This window comes from Chironomus tepperi, unplaced genomic scaffold, assembly GCF_022539635.2.
Source record: "Chironomus tepperi strain 1889 unplaced genomic scaffold, CSIRO-AGI_Ctep_v1 contig_85, whole genome shotgun sequence".
Taxonomy (NCBI): domain Eukaryota; kingdom Metazoa; phylum Arthropoda; class Insecta; order Diptera; family Chironomidae; genus Chironomus; species Chironomus tepperi.
The window spans coordinates 7,649,462-7,674,574 of NW_027226207.1; the positions used below are offsets into that span (position 1 = coordinate 7,649,462).

Genomic DNA, 25,113 nt, shown 5'->3' on the forward strand with positions numbered 1-25,113 from the left:
TAAAATTTTGATTTATGACTAAATGAAAGTTCTTCAAGTGCCTAAAAAATTCAGAGAATACAATCTAGATACTTGAATGATTCAACAAACATTTAAAAACACTAAATTATTTGATTTATATGATTGTTCTAGATAGTCTGAATAGTACAAATGCTTGAGTCACTCTGACTTGGGGCTGGATTTGGGAACGTTTATCTGACTTGTACTATTTGAGTTAGCTGATGTGCTCTCCGAAGAACCTGATTAAGTCACATTGGTTGCTAGAAAATATAGAAAAATTATCATTCTTGTCGAATTCGGATGAAAGCGGTTGCCTGCAATTGTGAGCCATACCAAAGCTGTAGATCCGCATTTTTTGTCCGTAAGTCTACAATTTTGGACAAATCCTCCATTTCTATCAAGAAAACATTCCAAAAACCCTTCCCAACCATCAAAAATCTTCCAGATCCACAACTGCCCTGATCATCTCTTTGTTTGTTTTATAAATACCCAAAATTGGTCATTTTTCTGACTCAAATCATGTGGGCTGCTCCATTTTAATTATTCCGTATTAAAATTTATGATCAAAACTTATTCAATAAATTCCATCGCTTTATTATAAAAGCGACAGTAGAATTAATCTAACAAATCTACAGAACAAGGGTCAAACTTGATGACAAATATGTGCTGCTCATAATTGCATTTTATTGTCCGTAACAGAATTCTTTCAGTGATTTTTAAATTTTTTATAAAAAAATAAACAAACAATAAAAAAATTTCATCTTAAAACAGGAAGTGGATTGCAACCATGCCCTACGTATGTTATTATTATAAAAAAATACAATAAAAGAGCTAGAAAGTAACCAAAAAAGAGAGATACAGCAACAACAACAACAAAAAATCTCTTTTTAGATATGAATCTATAATGGATTTTTGTAATGCTCGGCATTTTTGTTATGTTCTGTTCTGTTCTATAGTCTCCCTTATTTTTCTTTATGTAAACTGTGCCTCACAACTATGTGTAATTTCTCATGTATTGGTTATTAAACCATGTGCACTCAAGTATCCTATTTCTCTCTCTCTATACTTACTTATTATGTATGCTTTGCAAGACTGCATCGTAGGGCATCCTACTGTGCAGATTTTTTAGCGAGACATTCTCGGATTTTTATTGTAATTTCTGGGAGGGTTGGATGGTATTTAAAAAAAATTATCATTAAAATTTGAATATTGGAGTGTAATTTGAGGAGGTGGACAGAGATTTTATTGTCATTATCTTTTGAAGACGGAAGAGAGGAATTTAAGAGACGTGCTGCACACCCTCAAGAATGTTTCGTTTTTCCACCCAATTAAAAGAGACTGTCGTGCTGTAGAGATTCTCATTGCAACTGATATCGGAGTATCTTGTAAAAGCAAAGCATCCCGAACAGCACAAGTCGGTTAATCAGTACCAAATCCAGCACCAGGACGGCATGTATCTGACTGTACTTTGGTTTTCTTTCTGACTATGTTACATACTTTGTCCTGCACCAGGCTGACGTGACTCTGACTGGATTTCTATCTGACTCTATTGCAAGCTATGTTAACTAGTTTGTTATTCACAAAGTTAGAGTCACTCCGACTAAGCAGCGAAAAAGCAACAATGGGCAAATATCAGTCACTCTGACTGAATTATGGATTTACATCTGATGCTGTCGCAGAGATTAATATCTAGGAGATACTGCATCATGTCGGCTTGACACTGTCTAAATTTCGGATTTGAATCTTAGTCAGTGGCAGGCTCTGTTACCTAATTTGTCCTGTATCAGGCGTGAGTAACTCTGACTAGAATTTGGATTTCCAGCTGACTCTGTTATAGGAGTTGTGGCTGATGAGACAGGATGAATTTTGGTCAAATTTCAGGCATAATATAATTTTTTGACATCATCTCGACCGAATTTCGAATTTTCTGCTGAAAGTTCGTTCTAAATTCGGTCGGTACCATAATTTACATCCGCTTCAGGCTATGTTTCCTAGTTTGAGCAAATTCTCTGTCCGCAGATTAAGTTTATCTTCCTTAATCACTGTTTTACGTCAAGTAGAGTTGTGGAACTCCTGACAAATGAACTTCTAGGTTCATAGCCAGATATTTGGTTCAAGTCCCCGAAAACCAACTTCACTTTCAATCTTGCTGCTTTCTTGGATGCTTCCTTAAATTATAATAATAAAGAACAGTGCAACAAACTTGTGATTCTCTTCCAACAATGACATTTTGTATGGCATTTTTCTTACAAAGTTCATTTCCAATCCAGCATTAATTTCTCATCTATATAGGAGATGTCTTTTTAAATCTGTTGATTTCTTCTTAACCTGCTTTTTATAGAATCATCCAAATTCTTTAAAAGTTTACCTGAATACTATCTCCAATCCAATCTACCCAAAAAACACACATAATTACTATGTAAATCTTCATTTACATTTTTAACAATCCTAAACATCACCAAGAAAATCTCTCCGTCACTCACCATAAACACATCTGTATTCCCTATTTTACAAGGAAATCTTTTAAACCTTCCAGTCCGATTATATTTGTATTTTTATATTGTCATGCTGTATGTCATGTCTATGTATATGCCCATTTAAACTTCCTATGTCAATCTTTTTATTGACTGATTAAAATTCCAAAGTTTTTTTACATTTTGGGGATCATTGTGAGACATTAAATATCCATTATGGATAAAACTGAGCATGAATTGACCTTCCAAAATCCTTATAAAGCTATTGAAGTCTTGTTAAATTTAGAAATATATCCAAATGTACTCAATATATGATTATTATCTGCTACAAGTCAACAAGATCTATAAAATAACAAAAAAATCAAGCATGCTTCAAACAATAAAATATTTAATACTTCAAACAAAATTATTATGAAGATGAGAAAGTAAATTACGTGGAGTGCATTCACATACAGTCATAAAATCTAACCTTCAACCCTCTACATGCATCGTCTCAGGTAGTTGTAGACTAGAAAATAGAGGAACGAACATTCCAATTGAAAAGACAGGCACCATAAAACTTTTACAATACAAAGTGCCTTTAGTCTATGTTGTAGTCAGGGTTGGGTAATCTGTGTGTTGCGGAACACGTCAGTTCCGCCTATCTCCAAGTTCACTACGCTTCCGAGACCGTGTACGGCATGCGGTTCGTGACATGATCTGATAATTCCAATGGTATACACTAAAGTACCGCATCACACAGTTCAAGCACCCCTGCACTCTATTCTCTAGATATTAATACAACTAATACATATGCACAAATGAGGGAGAGACAGCCATGCTGCAACTTATTTTGAAATTCACAAACACATATTGATTGAATTTTTGTACATTTTTTTTTGGGATAATCAACCCCTATGTATGTTGAATGTACAGTAAAATTTATTCCAAAAAATTTTTGTATCCCTAACAATTTTTATATCTATGCGACTCTATGCAACTCGCGCTATGTGTACACAGTAATTTTTGTGTCTGTTCCTTTTTTGGAAAAGAAAAAAGGAAGAAAAATAAAAACATTAAAATTATTTTTTGTGAGGGTTGAAGACTTTCCTAGCTGTTATTGCACTTCTTGTCGTCGTTTTGTTATTGTCAATAGAAAGTATCATAAAAATAAATCACACCGCAAGTAACGGCATGATGTAATTTCGTTTGTTACGAGGCTGAATGCATGTAAACAATAATATAAGAAATGGTATATCCTTGACGATTTTTGGTATATAAAATTGAACTTACAAGTTGAATGTTGAAATGGATTATTATGTGGAGCTAGAATCCGTTACCCGTCATAAATGACGGGAGAATGATTTAGATTGACGTATGTCGCTTTGTGATGAGGCAAAATTACAGTGATTGCAATTTTGGGTATGGAAATGATGCTTCTTACTTGATGGATGGATGGATGTTGTGTGCCAATAAGATGGCTTGGTTGGGAATTTTGTAGATGCAAAAATGTTACTGAATACACTTTGGATGCAGAAAGTCACTGAATACACTGAAGATGCAAAAAGTCAGTGAATATACTTTTGAGGCAGAAATTGTCACTGAATACACTTTGGATGCAGAAATTTTAATGAATACACTATTGAGGCAGAAATGTCACTGAATACACTTTGGATGCAGAAAAGTCACTGAATACACTTTTGAAGCAGAAAGGTCACCGAATACACTATTGAGGCAAAAAGTCACTGAATACACTAAAGATGCGAAGTAACAGAATACAATTGAGATGCGAAAAGTCACTGAATACACTTTTGAGGCAGAAATATCACTTAATACAATATTGAGGCAGATAAATCACTGAATACACTTTTGAGGCAGAAATGTCACTGAATGCATTTGAGATGCAGAAAGTCACTGAATACACTAGTGATGCAAATTGTCACTGAATACACTTGAGATGCGAAAAGTTACTGAACTCACTTTGGATGCAGAAAATTGAACCAAATATCAATAAAAGTTTTTGGCACTTAATAATTAAAAAAATCAATAAATCCAATAAAACCTCATAAAACAAGACAATTTCCCATTAAACAGCAATCTATTGGCACTTCCTGGCACAATTCCATCACATCATCATCATCTTCATCAAAATGGAAATTACAAAATTCAGTAGCAATTCCTATATATTCATATATCACAATACAATATAAATTTAATAAATTCAGATCAAAATGATGAAAAACTATTATTATAGACTTATGAATCACATTAGTCTCAATCTATGTATATGTGCCTGAATTATATATATTTGTGCAAAAGTAGAGGTTTTTCTGGTTCATATTTTCTAATAAATTTCATTACACACATTTAAAGGTCAAAAAAATACAACAAAATTTCATTCATAGAATTTGCATGCTAATGCATAACAACTTTATTTGTTTGGCTGTTGCTTTATTTATATCCAGCAAAATTTTCTGTCGTAATACAAGCTAAGATCATAAAGAGTGTAAGTGGCGCAGTATAAAAAAACATTTACTGAGATATTAAACATTTATGCTGCGCCTGCCAAGAGAACATGCTTATTGCTTGTGCTCCATTCATATACATAAACATATTCAGTGTGTCTTTTGCTCCACATCTGGATTGCATTTTCCCATTATGTCTGTATTGTTTCTAACAAAAAAAAATTCGCCTCATTGAAAGCGAAAAATATTATTTTTTTCTTTTTATTCATATTCATATGTTGTTGCTGGGTATGTGGGGCTGTTTGGGATTAATGTCTAACAGTTTAACTGCCTCCATAGACTGCTGTATACTATTTTGGAGTACTATATAATTTTAGGTATTTCTTCAGATCACTACGTATTCTCTACGTATTCCTCCTGGACTACTATGTATTCCTCCTGGACTACTACGTATTCCTTCTGGACTACTACGTATTCCTTCTGGACTACTACGTATTCCTTCTGGACTACTACGTATTCCTCGTGGACTACTACGTATTCCTTCTGGACTACTACGTATTCCTCCTGGACTACTACGTATTCCTCGTGGACTACTACGTATTCCTCTCTGGACTACTACGTATTCCTCCTGGACTACTACGTATTCCTCCTGGACTACTACGTATTCCTTCTGGACTACTACGTATTCCTTCTGGACTACTACGTATTCCTATAGACTATTATGTACTCCTTGGTACTACCACGTAATCTACGGATTCAACCAGACCCAGTCTAGACATACCCTCCAGTAAACAATCTTACAAATCCAATTTTCTATAGACATCACTCCCAAATAACCCCCAACTGCTTTTGGTACACTCGGAAAATTTATTGAGGAAGTGTTTCAATCATTCTGTATACAGACTGTTATTGGATGTTCTTATGTTGTTTAAAAATCATTCTGATTTCAACTTCTGTTAATGTTCTCCACACAAAAATTGGAAAAGTAGGCCAGTTTGTAAACTTAATTTTCTGTGTTTTTATTGCTACATTAAACAAATCGTGGCTTTTTTTTGAAAAATTATCTTCCTTTTGGCTAGATTAGATGCTATATTTACTGTTTCATGCAATTACTCAATTTGTAAATTGTTTCCATATACAGAAAATGTACTGTAAATTATACAAAAGCATATAAAATAATTTAAGAACTCCAAAAAAAGTAGATCTACGATTTTGCTGCGCTCATAAAGCAATAAAAAATCCATTTTCATCTCTTTTTTTGTGTATATACTTACTTCTTTTTTTATAAATATTGATGATGATGTGAGAAGTTCGCGTTTTATGTGACATTTTGACTCACTCATCTTTGATAAAGATGTTTTGAGTGGTTTGATGAATTTTTATGTCCAGGAGTTTTGAGAGATTTGGAAGCTTTTGAGGTGTTTTTGTAAAAATTTGAATTTTCAAAGGCTGCTTTGATTTTTGTCTTTTTTTTTGAGCAGTTTATTTTAGTTCAAAATCAGGGAATTCAATTTAACGACTTTTAAGTTTGAATTTCAATTTTCCTTTGATGTTCAAAAATTAACGACTATTTGAGATTCAAAAATCAATGAACCTTTAAGAACAAAATTTAACGATTTTTTGAAATTCAAAAATTCAATTACCCTTTGAAGTTCAAAAATCCACGAAATTTGAAGTTCAAAAATCAACGACATTTGAAATTTTGAAATTAACGACATTTTGAATTTCAAACATAAATGAATTTTGAAGTTGAAAATTTATCGACTTTGAAAAGTTCAAAATTTAAAATCTTTTAAAATTCCAAAATTTAACGACTTATGAACTTCAATTTTTATTTACTTTTGAAGTTCGAATTTAAGATTACTCTAAAGATGTCCTCTGAAATTTCAATTTTCAACGAATTTTAGACGTTAAAAGTTCAACGACTTTTCAAAATCTGAAATCTTTTGGTTCAAAATTTAGAAATTTGAAATCTTTAAGTTCAAAATTTGAAATCTTTAAGTTCAAATTTTGAACTTAAATCAGAAAATCATTCCAAAAACCGTTGAATCTTAATCAAAGTTCAATTTCAAATGACTTGAAGTTGTCTTCATATCTAAAATTTAAATCTAAAACGACCGTTAAAATTCAAATTAACGAAATCAACTTAAAATCTTCAAAGAAACATCAAAGAAGCATTGCGCCACAAAAAAAAAAATCCAACTTCTACATCATCTAGCTTGCTTTAAAAACACACAATTTGTTATTCCTTCGATGCTCGCTTTCATACAGCATATACAGCATATTATAAAATGTATATAAACAAAACAAAAATAAAAGAGAAGTTAAAATGAAATAAATTTATTTGTATTCGTATTTATTCAATTCACATATGATGCTGATGATGAATATTGTATAGTTATAGAGACGATAATGAAGAAGAAGACGAGGTAGAATCAACGCAAAGGCTTTCTTTCAATTACTCTATTGAATCATTTCATTTTTTATTTCCATTCTGTGTATAAAAAAATAGTAATAAAAAACCTGAATGCGGCTTTTCTTTGCTGTATTTGTCAGGGCTTTTGAGTCTCGCATCGACGATGAGTCATCCGCAAAACAGCTGTTTAGAAAGCTCAATTGATCATTTTTTAAAGTCACCTCTGACATCAAATTCATTACCATTTTTTATGATATTGTTAAGAGTTTTTTGTATAAAATAGTCATGTCTATTACTGGCTGGCTATTAAAACCTACGACTAAACACCACACACATACACACACCTTATTGGAATCGAATAGATTATTTGAAGAAATCATCTGGATGATTGAGAGAATAATAAGAAAAATGAATGATTTTTTGATTTAAAAACGTGTAGTTTTGATTCATCTTTTTTTGGTAATTTGTTGGATGTTGGGGTTTGTGCGTGAATGATGTTTATAACAAGTTTAAGATAGGGCTTTATGATGGCTGTAAGCTAATGCATTTAAAGTGAGTCGACGTGGCTCGGTGGCGGAATGGTTTCGTACTTCGGTACTTAATTATTGTGATACTGACCAAGCGGTCTTGGGTTCGAGACTCGGCATGAGAAACTTATTAATTGCCCTTTTTTTGGATTATATGCTGTGGAAACGCGGCTCAGCCTCTCTTCGTAAGGCTTATAATAATAAGCTGACAATAGCGGTCCTACCAAAGGAGTGGTTCTGATACTATCATAAACTGTAGAGTTCTAAATGAGATTGATTTTGTAACGAATTTGGGATGGTACAACAGATCATCGATCGAAGTGCCGTTGGTTTAAGCGAACTCAACATTATATTCTATTCTAACTGAGATTGATGGTCTGCCGCACTTCCTCACTCGTTAAACAGCTAAATTTAAACAGGATTTAAATGATCTGAAGAAATTTTGAATTTTTAAAAACCGTTAGAAATATTGCAAAAATTTGATAAAATTGCTTGGTGCGGGAATCGAACTCATGACTTCTTGGTTGGTGGTTACCAATTACTATAACCTCTACGCCATCGAACCGTATTAAGTAAATTGAAAATTATTTAATTTAAATGATATTTTTTGAACTTTTGAAAACCGTTTTAAAAATTAAAAATGTTTTTGAAAGAATCGAAGCCTTAACATTTTTGTTGCTTGCTTGCTATTTTATAATTTTTTATGAGTACATAAAAATCTATTTTCTTCAATTCTTTCAATTCCAAATCAACATCATTTTCACACGATTTTTACGAAATAAAAAAAAAAAAGATTTTTTTCATTAAATGTTAAGCTTTTTATATGGCTTTATGTTCGAATATAGGTATATATATATTTTTTCAGATATGAATATAAAATGAGTGATTATTTTGATTCACAACATGATGAGATTATAGCTTGAAAATCGAGAGTTTCACGTCATCATCATTACCCACGGTTCTTCAACATACACAGCTACTATTCATATACTATAATGAAGTAAAAAATTCAATTAACTTGAATGTGGAATAAATTGCATTTAATTAAGATAAAAAAATTTTCCATTTTTTTTTTTGATCAATTTTTATTATTTTTTTCAAAGTAAATTCAGCTTTAAGCTTTGATAACCATCTGAGACTTTTCATTAACCTTATTCTTTTAATTAATTTGGAAGTCCGCTGGCTAGCGAATTTTTTTCAATTTAAAATTGCCAAGTTCAACGGCATATGCTAAAGAATATTCATAGAATTTTAAATTTTATTGTGTTTGTGTATGAAGGAAGTAAGTCTTCAGAACTTGGCAGAAATTCTAATTTAAAATCATTTTTAAGCTGTTTATGTTGACTATTTTAATGTTTTTTGACTGTGAATCAGCATAGATGAGGTTTTGAGGTAGTGTGGACAGTAAAGTGTCTAACTGCATCAAATTACTTCGCTGGTCGTACAAATCAGCTGTGATCCATTTCCTCTCTAAGTTGACATCTAAAACTGGCTCTATCCTTGGCTGTTCTATGCCGATATCAAATGCTACACTGTCTATTTCAACAGCCTCATTCCAGGATCTACATACGACTTTATGTTGTCCACGCAGCCATGTGGAATGTACCTTAAGAAGCAAGAGTCTTTCTATCAATGACAGCTACTTGTTAGATACTTAAAAGACGCTTGGAATCTAATGCCGAATGACTACATATGTGACTCTGACTTGTTGTATGACTCTGATTTAAACTAAACCCAACACCATCCTAGAGTAATTCTAACCTGGTATCGTATTTTGGATCGATTATCCAAATGTGATATATGATATAGAAGCCTTCCATAATTTAAATTCATCTTCTACACTGCCAACAACCTCTGCTCTACCAGTACTCGCATCTCTATTCTCATCTCCAACAATACCACAATCCAGACAAAAGCTATTTGTTTTGGCACAAAACGTGCTTCTATCCAATTTAGGAATAGATTCTTCTCTTTGATTCCAATTCAACAATACACAAAATTTTAACATGTAACTTTTTTGTAGCCGATATTTAAGCAACATTACCATTCTAAGACGATTATAAAATTTTATTTCATAGTTAACAGCCCATAAGGTAGATGTAATGGAGCATAAAATGTATTATAAACTATCTCTGCCAGCAGAAGTCAAGTTAGTTTCATGATTTTCCGTTTTTTTGCTTAATTAGGAGTGATTTTTGTAGATTTGAAGGTTCTAGAAGTTCTTTGGAATAGAGTTGGGTTTTTGGTGACTTGATCTGGTGATTTTGATGGATTTTGGTCAGTTATGGTCTGTTCTGTTCCGTCAGTTGTAGGCTATAGGCAATAATGTCATCAAAAGAGTTCATTCAAGCTTGACGATTGTCACAAGGCTTCATTAGACTAGGTGTACTAGTTGATAGAGTGCCCGACATCTAATGAGGAAGTCTTGGGTTCGATTCTCGTTCCGAGCATATTTTCAAAATTTTTAATGGTTTTAAGATTATAAAAATTTTAAAAATTTAAGAAATACTTAAATTTTTTTTTCCATTGCTGCAAGCAGTCACCTCCTTACTCCTTTTCCTCTCGACAATTCAATTTGCCAAATTTCATTTAAAATAATATTCGCAACCCAAAAAGCCATCTGCCCTCAATAAATTTAAAAAATTGAATAGTCCTCTTAAGAACAAAAAGTAATAAAAAGTCATTTATATCTTAAAAAACTGACATCCATAAGAGCACTTCATTACATCTCATTGTTCCATTTCAGTTATTAAAATTCAAAAATTTATTCACATCATAAAAAATATTGCTTAACTTAAATTTTATGTGAACAAAAAAATAGATTTGAGACTCACGTGACAATTTTGTAAATTTTACAGTTGCTCAGTCCCATTACAAAAAAAATCATTTGTGGATTGTGAGAACCTTATTCTGTATTTAATGATTCATATCTGTAACAAATGGGAATTGTTAATTATGTCTTCAAAGTCCCCCCTTGTCAATCATATTATTCAAATTATATGTATTTTTGATTGAAGGCACTACACTTTAATTAAGTTTTTGCTATCATCAACATTAATCTGTAGACCAGTGGTAGACAACTTGTGTGGTGCGACACAAAAACCCGTTGTAGACATAGAACAGTGTTGTCCAAACTGGGTGTCGCGACATATTAAACAGAAGTGTGTCTCATACCACACTAGTGTGTCTCATACCACACTAGTGTGTCTCATACCACACTAGTGTGTCTCATACCACACTAGTGTGTCTCATACCACACTAGTGTGTCTCATACCACACTAGTGTGTCTCATACCACACTAGTGTGTCTCATACCACACTAGTGTATCTCATACCACACTAGTGTGTCGCATACCACATTACTGTGTCACATACCACATTACTGTGTCGCATACCACACTACTATGTCGCATATCACACTATAGTGTCGCATACCTCACTAGTGTGTCGTATATCACAATAGTGTGTCGCATACCATTTTGGAGAACACTGACATAGAAGAGTCTAATGTGTCGTAAGTCGCATATCGTGTGCGATGTCGTTCTTGGCTTCCTCCAATGTCTGTACAGCAACACACAATTCGAGCAACACTGACATAGAAGAGCCTTTTTTTTATTTACTTTTTGGCATTTTCAAGGAGGAATTATTTACAGACCTATTAAGTGAACTCATTAATCCATTCAGTATATTTTTTTTTTGTTTCTCACATAAATAAATTTAAATTTCTTTTTTATTTAAAATTTATCGTTTTTTCCTCTCTCTCTCTCTCGCAGCTCTTCTGTTTCTTCTTCTTTTTTTCCAGCCATATGAGTTGGCTTTTTATATAACATTTACAAGCGATTGATGTTGATTGAACCTGAAAATAAGCAGCTGTATATGTGTGTGCGCGTGTAAGATTGCGAGCAACACGTAAAGGGGCAACTTCCTCTATAATAATTCTTACAATTTATTCCATATTTTTTCTACTTCTTATTTTGCTTTTTTTTGTGGTTTCCATTTCTTTTGGTTTACATTACTGCTTTTGAAGTAAGTTTCAAGTTGAGTCAGTGGGTTCTGTTTGGGGGGTCAGTTTGTCTTGATTGATGAATTGGTTAGAGATGGTGTTGAGTGATAAGCAAGAGTTGGGGCTTTGTTAGAAGATTGAACAAAATTGAGTTTTTAACGCATTTTTAAAGAAAATTAATAATTTGAATCTAACGATCATTTTCAATTTGAATTTGAACTTCAAAATTAACCGACAATTTGAGTTTGAATTTTGAACTTAACGGACAATTTGAGTTTGAATTTTGAACTTAATGGACAATTTGAGTTTGAATTTTGAACTTAACGGACAATTTGAGTTTGAATTTTGAACTTAATTGACAATTTGAGTTTGAATTTTGAACTTAATGGACATTTTGATTTTTGAATTTTGAACTTAACGGACAATTGAACTTAATGAACTAAATTCAAATTTAAAATTACCGTTAATTTCAAATTCAAACTAAAACTCAATATTTAAATGCGCAACCTTAATTAGGCAGCTTAAAACCTCTCCCAACTCAAACCTCTCATCATCATCATCAAACGCGAAGAAATATTATTGAATAAATAAATAAAAGAAGGCGAAATAAGAGCTAATATAATAATGATAAAACATACACATTAATAAAACAATGATAGAACTTCAAAAACCGTAACGGAATTGTAAATAAAAATTAAAAAAAATTTCTCAAACCAGAAAAAAAAGTTCACATTGACTGGGAATCAGATTATTGTGGCAAAAGCACATTTTCTGCTAATTTCAGCAACTTAATACACTTTTTTCTCTTTATTTATTCATGTCATGAGGTGCTGCTTTAATTGCAACAACAACTTATGTGCTGTTCAGGCATGATATTAAATTTCATGCTGCTAAGCGTTTTTGATTGTTTTTAAGTTTCGCGGTTATTTATAGCAAAAATTTCTAAGAATTAATGAGTTTAACTATTCAATCATCACTTCTGTTCATTTGATTGTTGAGATTATAAAGCATCGAAATCTGTGTCTGTGTTTATACAGCTGAAAGAGCAATCAATACTTTATTATGATGAGAATTAAACATGATAAAAAGTCCATGAATCATGAATAAATTGCGCGACTATGGGGAAATATGAAAGTGTGGCAAATTTAATAATTTTTTATTATTAAAATGTAGCGCCACACAGGCAGGGGCTCAGTATAGGCTTGATTGTGACCTTCGATTGAGAGATAAGTGAATTATGTTTATTAATTTTTGGAGGTTTTTGGTTTTGTGATTTATTGCAATTTATTTCCTTAAAATTTGGTTAAGAGATTGAAGGACTTGGTTATGTTGTAATTTATGTCCTTCGGTGAATTCCAGCTGGAAATAAAAACGGAACTACACTCGGTTTGTAAGTTGAGTTAAATGAAGATCTAGCAATGTACTTGATTGTCCTGTTTAAGAGTTTGGAGTATTTTGAGGTTAAGACTGAGACCAAAACCGACACTTCCTGGGAGTCCATTGCATCATTGCTAATTTTCTACTGGTTACTCTACAAGAAACCACTGTCTCCGAGCAAAATCAAAAAGGCTTTGTCACTATTGCATACTGGGATTAAATTGCGTGCAAACCCGGGATCAATACTGTGATTCAGTTCATTTAAATCTCGGGATTGAGTTACGGCTTTGTAAAGTCTCTGTTTTGGTACCTTTTATAAACATAAAACTCCAGCAGCCTTAATTTTGCTTCGACAACATCATTTAGTTGTTAAGCTATGCCCTGAGTCAAGTATCTGTCCAGAGTTTGGGATATTTAGTCTTCAAACGGCAAAATAAACCACTTGATGTCTATTTCACCAGAAATTGGGTTAAAATCTAAATTTTATCCATATTGCTCAGGACTCTTAAAATTCACTAAATTATGAGATATTTGTGTTAAACCATGTATGATACCCTAGATCATATGCATCCCCTCACATCATGAGTCATCAACTTTCCCTTTGCATCCTCATCACGAAAATCTCTCTACAATCTCACTTCCTATCAGCTCATTTGCAAAATCACTTCCTCATTAAACCACTGCATAAAACTTTTTCCAACTTCTTTTTGTTCTTAATTAACCTTCATTTATTCATTGCGTCCATCCCTTTGGTTGATTAAACCAAAAAAAGTCATTCAAATCGATGCAGTCAGTCGTGAAGAAAACTCAATCAACAGAGACGACATTTAGCAGCCCAAAAACTGAATTATAACAATTCACATTGTGGGAACTTTCGATAACACACACCAAAAAATGAAAAAAGTCGAATTTCCTCTGCTGCTGCTGCTCAGTTTTTTTTGCGACTACATTGTTTCCAATTTCCATTTAAAAAAAGGCAGCTATTCATAAACCTAATTCGATACACAACAATAAACGACAAATGATTAAATTGGTTTAATTCGATTTTATTATTGGATATACTTCATTTGATGATGATGAGGAATACACAATTGGTCACATGGGGAGATTGTAGGTCAGGATCGTAAATAATAATTAAAAATAACAATAATAAGACCGGTGAATAGATCAAATTAAATTGGCTATAAAGCTAGTCCAAAATGGATCAAATTTAATTTTGGTTCCCATAAATGTGCATTAATCAACTGTTGGAATTTCATCTCATTTTGTGGAGAATTTGATGGAATTTTATGCGGTAGAATGAGTGACGGAAATGCTATGTGCTGATTGCAATTGACTGAATGAAGTGATAATGACATGAAATATTTTGGAATTGCACATTTTAAAATTTGTGTACTTTTTTGGGGATTGATATCGATTTATTTATGGGAAATGGGGGTGGGTAGAACGGTTGTTTATGGATGTGGATGTTAAAATACATTTTGCGATGAATGGCTTTTGTATGGATGGTGGGTTGGTGGTCGAGTGCATGTAAATCACTGTCTGAGTGGACAAAATTGATTCAATTTGAAGTTACAGGTTCAATTCTCATCAAATTGAATTGAGAGTTTAGTATCCTGTACTTCCATCAACAAGGCTCGAAAGGGACTTGAACACACACCCTCTTACATGTTAATTGTTCATGTCAATTGCCCTCTACCTACTGAGCTACCGAATTTTGCTTGAGAATGTGTGCTACAAAGCTCATTTCAACCTTCTTCGGTACCAGATCGAGTGAGATTCGAACTCACGCTTTCATGATTGCATGCTAAGTGCTTTTTCATACTGAGCTACTGGGGATTGATAGATAGTGTGGCAATATGCTCGCTTAAACCTTTTTGTCAATAGAATGCTCATTGATCAGCTCTAATCGTTATATTGGACCAAGACACAAAATCATCACTTCAAACTGCCAAAAGCCGTAAAAGCAGTCAAATCTTTACAAGTAGGAGCTGAACTCGACTCGGATTTTTATGGAAAGTCTACTCAAGTTTGACTCAACTTCATATATAATTCGACTTCTATAATTGGAGTCGACGTCAAGCCCCGTTCACTTGCCATACCAAGTACATTGTCCCCCTTCATAAATCCAACATCACAACCATGGTTCCGCTCGTGCAGCATAACGAAAAAATGCATTTTTAAGGGAGTCTAGAAGAGTTATTATTATCTTAAATTGCATGTCAAATTAGAGGTTGAGATGCGCAGATACACACCACGTGCTACAAATTTGCAGCTGTCATCAGTTGTTTGCATCTTATGCCACATTAACATTCAGTGCATCCACAAAAAAAGAATACAAAATAAATTTTTTTTATAGCATTTAAAACAATCCTAAAAAGCCTTAAAAATTCCCCTATCTACCTTTAATTAAGAGTCAATTCCAACAACAAAATATGCATCAACCTGTTGTGACTGTTTGTTATGCCTTTTAACAATATACTTATGTCTGCATAACAGCAGGTGTAGAGGTTACAAAATACGATAAACTCAAGGGACTTTTAAGTTCTTTCAGCATTTCAAGTTAAAATCCCTCTTTAAATAATAAGTTCTCTGATATACAATTTTTATAGACTGCAACTGCATGACGTTTCGGAAGTAAACTATTAAATAAGACTGGTTTTTGAAGCATGTTACATAAATATGTATATCAATGCAGCTCAGTAGTCAACATAAGTACATTTTATGATTGTTTTTTGTTATTGTGGGTTGATTGGCAATGATGTTTTTAGTATGGATAGTTTTAGTTGGAATTGGGAATCAAATCGGTCTAGGACAGTGGTGGACACCTTTTTTATTAGGGCATATGATTCATGGTATTTCATATATTTTGGCGTCACACAGCTTGCCCATCCATGATCTAGTATATGGAAGTAGGGTAAGCACTAGTATATAGTCGTCCATCTAGGTCATAGGCTAAGGAATATGGTTGTAGCCTTGTATTAAGCGTAAGCTGTTGTCCTATAGAAATATAGCGTGACTCACGACGAATGTCTCTTATTTATATAGAGTAGAGCCTAGATCATGCTTCAATACTATCACTAGACCCTAGATTACTCTTGATCAGTGGTAACCAATCTGTGTGCAGTTGTAGATGCCTATGCAGTCCTCGGTCGAACCTTTCATTCATAAAGATCAATTGCGATCCATAACTTCTCATAGATCTCGTTTGAAACTAGTTATTTAGCTGGTTGCTGCTTGCTAGTCGCCTCTACAGATAGTTGCCTTCAGTGAGTTCTTTGGCCACCCATGTGTTCTGTTGCCGCCACTAAAATATCTCTTAGATGCTACTTTAGTACCTCAAACTTGACCATAAGTTCATTGACCACCTATGTGATCTTACTTCAACTCTAAAATGTCTCATAGATGCATTTAGCACCAACCTAATGATGCATTTAGCATCATACCTAGATTCCCAACACACATCATTGACAATTCATCCCTCAAACGATAAGCACTTCCTGACTTAACTAATAACTTAATGAATGCTTCCCCAGTTGATAGAATTTAAAAATTTTAACATCACAAACCGAAATGAATATTTTATGTCAAGTCCTTCGGGATTATTAAAATTCCAGTTCCATAAATTCTCATTTGACAATTTAAAACCTCATAAAAATATTTTGTATCACTGATATACATTTTTTGTGGTTCTCGTACACTTAATTCAATAATCAACGCCTTCCTGCTTCTGTCTGATAATTACAACTTCCATATCACAATGAATGCATTCTCTTTTACTCTTCTTTCTACTCTACTTCCTCGGCATTTTTTTGTTTTATTATCATCGTTCTTGTCTGTCTCTTTTTATAGCTTTTCAATCAGTTCCTTTTAAAATTGATTCTATTTTTAGAATTTGTCATGTTTTTTTGTTGACTTTTTGATATTGTTGAGGTATGCATGGATGGAAAGAGTGGATGATATTCGTGTTTAAGGTGACAGAAGAGTGATTTGGATGTGACTTAGTAGTAGAATGTCGAATAGTTGGAAGAATGTGAATCTAGTCTACTTTAGGCATTGTTTATAGTACATAAGACAGTTGTAGGGCAAAAATCATAACAATTCGCATTTAAAACTGTTTCAAACTACTATATGACATCTATCTGATTGTCGCTAGACAGGTTGTAACTCGTTAGGATCAATTGTATCATTTGCTTACACGTATCAGTCATTTTGGACATAAACCCGAACATCACAACGCAAAACTCGAAGTCGACTCGAATTTTATATGGAAAATTCGACTCAACTGCATGCAAAACTCAAGTTGACGTCGAGCTCTGCTACAATGTGTTTACAAGTGCAACATTACGACGCCGTCCGACAAGTGGCAAAATGCTCGAGCGACCCAAATTAAGAAGACTCGCCATGGAGCTCTTAGGGCCTTCTCCATTTGTGTCACTCAGGGTGGACTTGATGGCTTTATGACGGCTTATTTTGAACCATTTTTATGCCAAAAATTACGGTTTGCCTGTGTTGTTCGGAAAAATGCCAACAAAAAATCTATTTTCATCCATGCTATGTCAAACTCATTCATGAATATTTTTAAGGATGAATTATTCTATTTTATTTTGAATTTGAAAATTGAATTGCAAATCCTCTTTTTTTTGTTGTTGTGAATATTTCATGTTGGCTTCAGGCAATCTGATGGAATTTTTCGGATCAATGTGAGATTTATGGAATTGTAATGGATGGATGTAGAAGCTTTTTTGAGGAATAATTGATGGAAATTTTGTAAAATTTTTATTGATCTTTTGAAGTTTCAATTGAAATTTTGTTTGTAGCAAAGTTGGCATTGGATTTTTTTAGGATTTGATGAATTTTGGAATTTTTTTTTGAATTTTTGTGCGATTGTTGTCGTGTTCTGTGCTGTTCTGTGTTGAGTTTTCAAGAGGAAGAAGAGGACTTGATGAGAAATTGAGTAAAAAGTCGTCCTGATCGTACTTAGCGGAAGGTAAATTCATCAAATTTCATGGAAATTACATCAATATTGATATTATGGAAACTGCAAATTGAAGTTTTGTTCAGACAGTGTCTAAGTAGATGATATAACTAGAACCAAACAGTATCTGATTAGCTATGGCTTTTAATACCTGAATGTAAGCCAGAATCATTGTTTATAGAGCATAATTTGAGTTTCTGGATCACAAACATGATCAAACATAATTAATGCAACCTTATCCCACTCAAACACCACATAGAAGACACCTGACGTGTTACAATCTCCAAAATACACATCAACTTGCCATTGAAGATTAAAACCTCAAAAAATTCTCGTTTTCCAAAAACTATTCTAAAACAAAATGCTGCTTATTCATCAGTCCACCTACGTTAGTATTTCTCATGACGATTGTCGCATTTTGTTTCCATTTGAGCTTCTTACTGCTTCAAAAAATATTTCTCCAATGTGATGCAATTAAGATAGAAGAAGAGAATGAGAAATAAAATGAAATTTCTTCACATGAATAAGCATCAAAACAATTTGAAAGAAAATCAAATTATAAAATAACTTATAAGGCGAGACGAGGATTATTATGATGCTTAATGATGGGAAAAAAGTTTTATTTTTTAGTTCTTATTTTCTTGTGTTCTTGTAACATAATTTCAATTAATAATTGTATTCATTTAATTGCAGGAAATTCACCAAAGAATTCCAATGGGGAATCATCAGCATCATCAACCAATGATAGGTAAGTCACGAAGATTTATTTTTATTTTGTATATGAAAAGAATTTTTGGATGGAATTTCGTGAGTGGAACACGATTGGGGATTATATTGAAAGTGAAAAGGAATTCGGTAATTGATATGAAGTTTTGAATGGGGAATATAAAGGAATGATGATGTAAAGAAAGGTTTGAAACAGGTTTCAATAATTTTGAAGGAATGAAACTATTTGAAACTAGCTACAGTCCCCCTCTTAAAACTAGTTACAGCTCCCCTCTTGAAACTAGTTACAGTCCTCTTTTGAAGCTAGTTACAGTCCCCTTATTGAAGTTAGTTACAGTCCCACGCTTTTTGAAGCTAGTTACAGTCCCCTCTTTGAAGATAGTTTCAGTACCCTTTTTGAAGTTAGTTACAGTCTCATCCACTATTGAAGTTAATTACAGTCCCCTTTTTGCAGCTAGTTACAGTCCCCATTTTGAAGCTAGTTACAGCCCCCCAATTTTGAAGCTAGTTACAGTCCCCTATTTGAAGCTAGTTACAGTCCCCTTTATGAGGCTAGTTACAGTCCCCTTTATGAGGCTAGTTACAGTTCCATTTTTGAAGCTAGTTACATTCCCCTTATTGAAGTTAATTACAGTCCCCCATTTTAAATCTAGTTACAGTCTCCCCTTTTTGAAGTTACAGTCCCCGCTTTTTGAAGTTAGTTACAGTCCCACGCTTTTTGAAGCTAGTTACAGTCCCCTCTTTGAAGATAGTTTCAGTACCCTTTTTGAAGTTAGTTACAGTCTCATCCACTTTTGAAGCTAGTTACAGTCTCCTTTTTGAAGTTAGTTACAGTCCCCCCTTTTTGAAGCTAGTTCTAGTCCCTTTTTTGAAACTAGTTACAGTCCCCTTGTTTACATTCTTACCCAACATAGTATTCTCATTTAAATCCATATTCCCCAACTCATCTAATTCCTACTCAACAAAATCAGAATACTATTAACTCAAACGACGAAAAATTAAATTAAGAATAAGACGATAAGACTTTAATCCACATAATAAAATGTCAAATATAAAGACGTTAGCGATTTTACTATTGACAATCTCGTGATTTACTCAACAATTATCTCCGACTCTGTCTCAACTGTTTGCGGATTATGTTAACGCCGTCCATAAAAAAATATTCAATCGTTTTATGGATTTTTGAATATATTTGAATAATTTAGATCCAAAATAGTCAAAATAAGGCGGTACTTTTGTGACATGATGCTGTCCGTGAATGTCTGACATAAGACTTGACAATACACTTCCGATTCTGTGTAAATGGATAACAAATTGATAATTACAACTGCTGTAAGACTTCAATGAGCCTCAGGTTAATGATCAATGCACAGCACATCAAGTAATAATCATTAAGAACTTCCCTTTAAATGTCAGAGGAAATTCAACTCTTGTTGGCTTCGCATGTATTGCAACAGATCAAAGATTTCAGTGTATTTATTATCGTGGAATAATCAGGAAGCCACAAAAGATTTTTATAGAGTCAACAATGCTCGAATGAAGATGTTCTTGGGATTTTATGTGGAACGGATGTGAGTTATTTTATGAGGAATCAAAATAAGAAGATGATTTTTAGTGAAATTCTATCAAGTATTAAGTTGTTTACTATTTGGCTTATAGAGTAGCAAATTGCTTTGTCTTAAATGATGATGACAATTTTGGATGTGATTATGGGTAATTTCGATAATGAGTTAATTATCTAATGGGGATCGTTTAGATGTGACGTCCAGAATGGGTGGGTTCAGAAATTGGACTTCCAGGTGGGAACGGGATCGAGTGTCTTCCTATGATTGCGCAATAAGTCTAGACCAGTGTTGCCTAAACTATGTATCATGAACTGTAAGACGTCTAATCTAAGTTGGATCGTTTAGATGTGACGTCCAGAATGGGTGGGTTCAGAAATTGGACTTCCAGGTGGGAACGGGATCGAGTGTCTTCCGATGACCAATGTTGTCCAAACTGTGTATCATGAACTGCAAGACGTCTAATCTAAGGAGGATCGTTTAGTTATGACCTCCTGAACGGGTTTGTTCAGACATTTGACTTCCAGGTGGGAATGACTTCCTATGATTATTCCTATGATACCGTATCTTGATCGGTATCTTGAACGGCATGAAATGTGCAATTTCCGAATAACATGTGCCTCCAAGGCTTACCAATAAGATGTGCCGTGATTCAAGAAAGTTTGGACAACACTGATCTACACCATTTAGGTCTGAGGACATAACACAATAGAATCACGATATCGATACTGAAAATTGAGACTGTTCGGAAACTTTAGAACTTTCAGACCAAAAAAGGGTGGTCCAGATTGCCCAAAGTCCTCCTTTTTGGATTTAAGCATTAGATCACCTACATTCTACTTGATCACCCACTTCCTAGTCCCTATAGAACAGCATAGACTCCAAAACAGCGTGACATCTTTGAGATTCCAACTGATTGACTCCAATTTTTCAATTATCACCATTTATGAATCATCTATCTGCCCAATTTGATGACTATTTCTCTATTTCCTCTATCATGACATCAACAATCTCCATGCGACATGCAAACTAATCTCAAATTCTCTCAATTCCTCTTGTCTGACCGCCAAAAGGCAATAAAAAATTGTACATAAATTGTTTTTTATAGAATACACGAATTTGATAGATCCATCATAATATTCTATTTCCAAAAATAATCTCAATCGGATGGACAATAAATTTTATGGGAGATTTTTTTAAAAAATATCAAGTTTCTTACATGTCACTTGATTAATAGTTCGGTAATAACGATGAGAAAGACAAAGAAATTTTTTTTGCGTGTGGTTTATTTCCTCATATTGTGGATGTGATTTAAAATCTATAGACACAGGCAGATTGTGCAAATAAATTCAGAGCTACTTTCTTCTTGATTTCATTTCATTGTCTTCCTCATCAATTTTACTTTTTTTTGCTTTCTTTCTCTTCCGAATGCAATAAAAATAATTTTTTTTGTTCATTTTTCGTGTGTGAAATCGAAAGGAGGAAAGGAATTAGTAGGAAATGCATTGGATTGTCTGGATGATTGACATATGGAGCGCAGTTGAGGGAATTTTTATGGATTTGGAATATATTGGGAATTTGCAGATTTTGAGTTAAGGGTTTATATAAATATGCTGGATTCATTGAGTGAATTGTTGTATCTTCTTGAGTTCGAATCTCATAATTTTCAAGTGTTGTATTGAATTTAATTTCATTTTTTATTCCCACCTTTTTTGCTGCTTAAATAGAGTTGAAGTCCTGGTGTCTGTTCCTTACTTACTTTAATGGTAATAAAGATAATTTGTGATCCATAACTTCCCTAAGAACCTGGAACTATCGTTGGTTTTCTTTTTTTAATTTCTAATGCCAAGTGCAAGAGCTTCTCTTCAAGAATTCTTGGTTTGATTTCTTTTTTTTGACTTATTAACCTGGGAAACTGGACTCAGAGGCAATGTTTCCAACTCGAACCCTCTTAATCTTTGCCTTGACTATGCTTCTGTTGACTAGATACCGCAAATGTAGTCAAAATATAGTACTCAGCTCCAAAAAGATGGGAATTCTAATTGACTAGTTGTATTTCTAGGTCAAATTCTTACTAGTCGATCAAAAACCCTTACTTATTTACTTACTACCTTGGCTGGAGCGCACGTGTATTTATTGCCGGCAAGAGAGAACGTCTAAAGCTGGCTCTATCCTTGGCGTACTTCTGCCAGTTTGAAATGTTAAGGACTTTAGCGTCCTTTTCTACAGATCCATTCCAGCAATTCTTTGGTCTAATCAAAAAATCTATTGACTCACATAGGGCCCGTGGGAATGTGTCTTTAAATTACAACTGCATTTTCTTTCCAACCTCTCCAATACACCTGGTATGACATCCACTAATCATATCCCCCTTTGATGAATCACACAAATCCATTCCAATTGATAACAAAATAAATCCAGCGGAAATATAAATAATATCCTCATAACTCATATCTCAGGAATAGCATCCAACATCCAATACCTTTATCAATTTCCTATGTGTCATGCCACAAGATTGAGTGAGTGTGAAAATAAAATAAATTACAGCAGCAAATGGGAATGCATTTCACGTCTTTTAAGTGACCTCAGCCTTTACTTTATCTTTAATATAAGGAAGTACACAATCCTTAATGTCATTACTGTAAATTCCTGTAGAAATCTATTCTACAAAATCTGCCATTTAGATATTCAAACATTATGTCATCTGTTAGTAATTTAAACAGTTAGTTTGTTCGACAATTAGCAGAACAAGTAATTAAGTTGACAATCATTTAGTCAACTGTTTATTCAAGTAACTCTATAGCGCAACAGATTAGTAAATATTTGTTAAATTGACTGGATTTGTTGGATAATGGAAATGGAGATTAAAGAGTTTGTGATGTGGCTACTGATGATGACTAACGCATGCTAATTAGTGATGTTCAGTGGATTGATGTGTCCATCAAGAGATTCCTTCTAAGCAGTTCAATTCAGGGGTTGATTTCTTTGGGATTGATGTGACACGGTACGGTATAGCTTCATTACTGTTGCATTGTAATGTTGCACCAAGTATGGCGAAGTATGACCTGTACCTGACAGTTCTAATTCACAGTCCCTGCTGATTCTATCTAACCCAGCAATGCTTGTAATATAGAGCAGTGCTGTCTAAACGTTTTTGTCCTATGGCACACCTTAATGGTAAGCCACGGCCGATATTCCACAAGGCATACGATTCATGACATTTCCGAACAAGAAGTCGGGATTCTGAGCGATATTCAAGAATTTTGCGGCACATTGCTTGGACAGCACTGATCTACTAGTGTTAACAGTCCACTGTTCCTCATAATACTTAATAATCACTACTCTAAAATGATAAAACTGTGCCTATAAATCAAGACAAACCTTTTCTCAATCAGTCAGTATGTCAATTAGTCAATAATCAAGTCCATAACTCATTTAATGATCCCTTAAGTCAGTCAATTAGTCAACACGTCTGTCAATCTATCAACAGGTCAGTCAATCAGTTTGTAAATCAGCTAATCAGCTTGTAGGCATTTAAATCTACAAGTTAAGCATCCAGACTTCCAGTCAATATAAGCACTAAGGGAAGAATCAGCTGCTAAAAGCTGAATTTATGCAAAACAATTTTGAGCACAGAGTAAAAAAATTTTATTGACTCACAAATAATGAAAAAGAGCTAGTAGGAAGAAGTGGCAGACGAATGTATTACGTATGAGCAATACAGCAACAACGATGAAGATAAAAAACTGAGTTCATATTTATAAGCCTGCAAAAGAGTCAGCGTCTGAGCATTAAGTTAATAAAAACGGGAGAATTTATTGATCGAGATCGTCTGGCATGTGTGTAGTTGTAGACATTTGTATACAGTGACAATAATTTTATGAGATAAAGTTTATGGAACTGAATATTTGTCGTAGACTTCATTAACGAAATGATGAATAATATTCAAAATTCATTAAATACATGCAGGGAGACCCACAAAAATAAGGGCAATTAGAATTCAATGGATGGCTGAACACACATCTTATTAAGCATGTAAATTTGTTCGATTAGGGAGGCCCAGAATATTTTTATTAATTGATTTAAATGTTTTTCTCTTTCTTTTTCCTTCATTCGTTCTCAATGATTCCGAAAATTCCGGGAATTAATCGTCTATCGAGAGAACATGTGAAGAGCCTGACTATGTAAAATCTGATCGGTATATACAATGTTGAGACATTCCTGATACAGAAGAATAATATTGAGATTGGAATGCAGGGGTGTAGTTGGAGGGGACTCATTGATAGAAGGGAGATGATGGCTACACTCAAAGAAAAATGTCTTAATTTTTGAATTTTTACAATTCGTTCTGAAATTGAAAAATCCTGAAAGTTGCTTGAAGTGGAAAACGAACTCATGACCCCTCTTGGTTAATTGCAGGTTACTCTTTCCTTTAGGCTACAGGAACACGTGAAGTATAATGACACAATTTTTTGACTTAAATGTCTAAATTTTGAAATTATTGCTCGGTGCAGGAATCGAACTCACTACCTCTTGGTGACTTGTCCTAGCACTTTATCCTCTAGGCCACTGAAGCACGGGAAGTAAAACTGACAATTTTTTAATTT

The 25,113-nt window shown here is 33.6% G+C and overlaps 1 protein-coding gene across 3 annotated transcripts in view; it reads left to right on the forward strand.

Annotated features, from left to right (window-relative positions):
• The window catches only part of pyd (zonula occludens-like protein polychaetoid), a 79,896-nt gene that overhangs the window by 1,144 nt on the left and 53,639 nt on the right, over positions 1 to 25,113 (forward strand). For all 3 annotated transcript variants that reach the window (XM_070634346.1, XM_070634347.1, XM_070634353.1), the window contains exon 2: positions 18,912 to 18,966. In XM_070634346.1, coding sequence (XP_070490447.1) covers positions 18,912 to 18,966 — 55 coding nt within the window. The remainder of the gene's footprint in view (positions 1 to 18,911; positions 18,967 to 25,113) is intronic.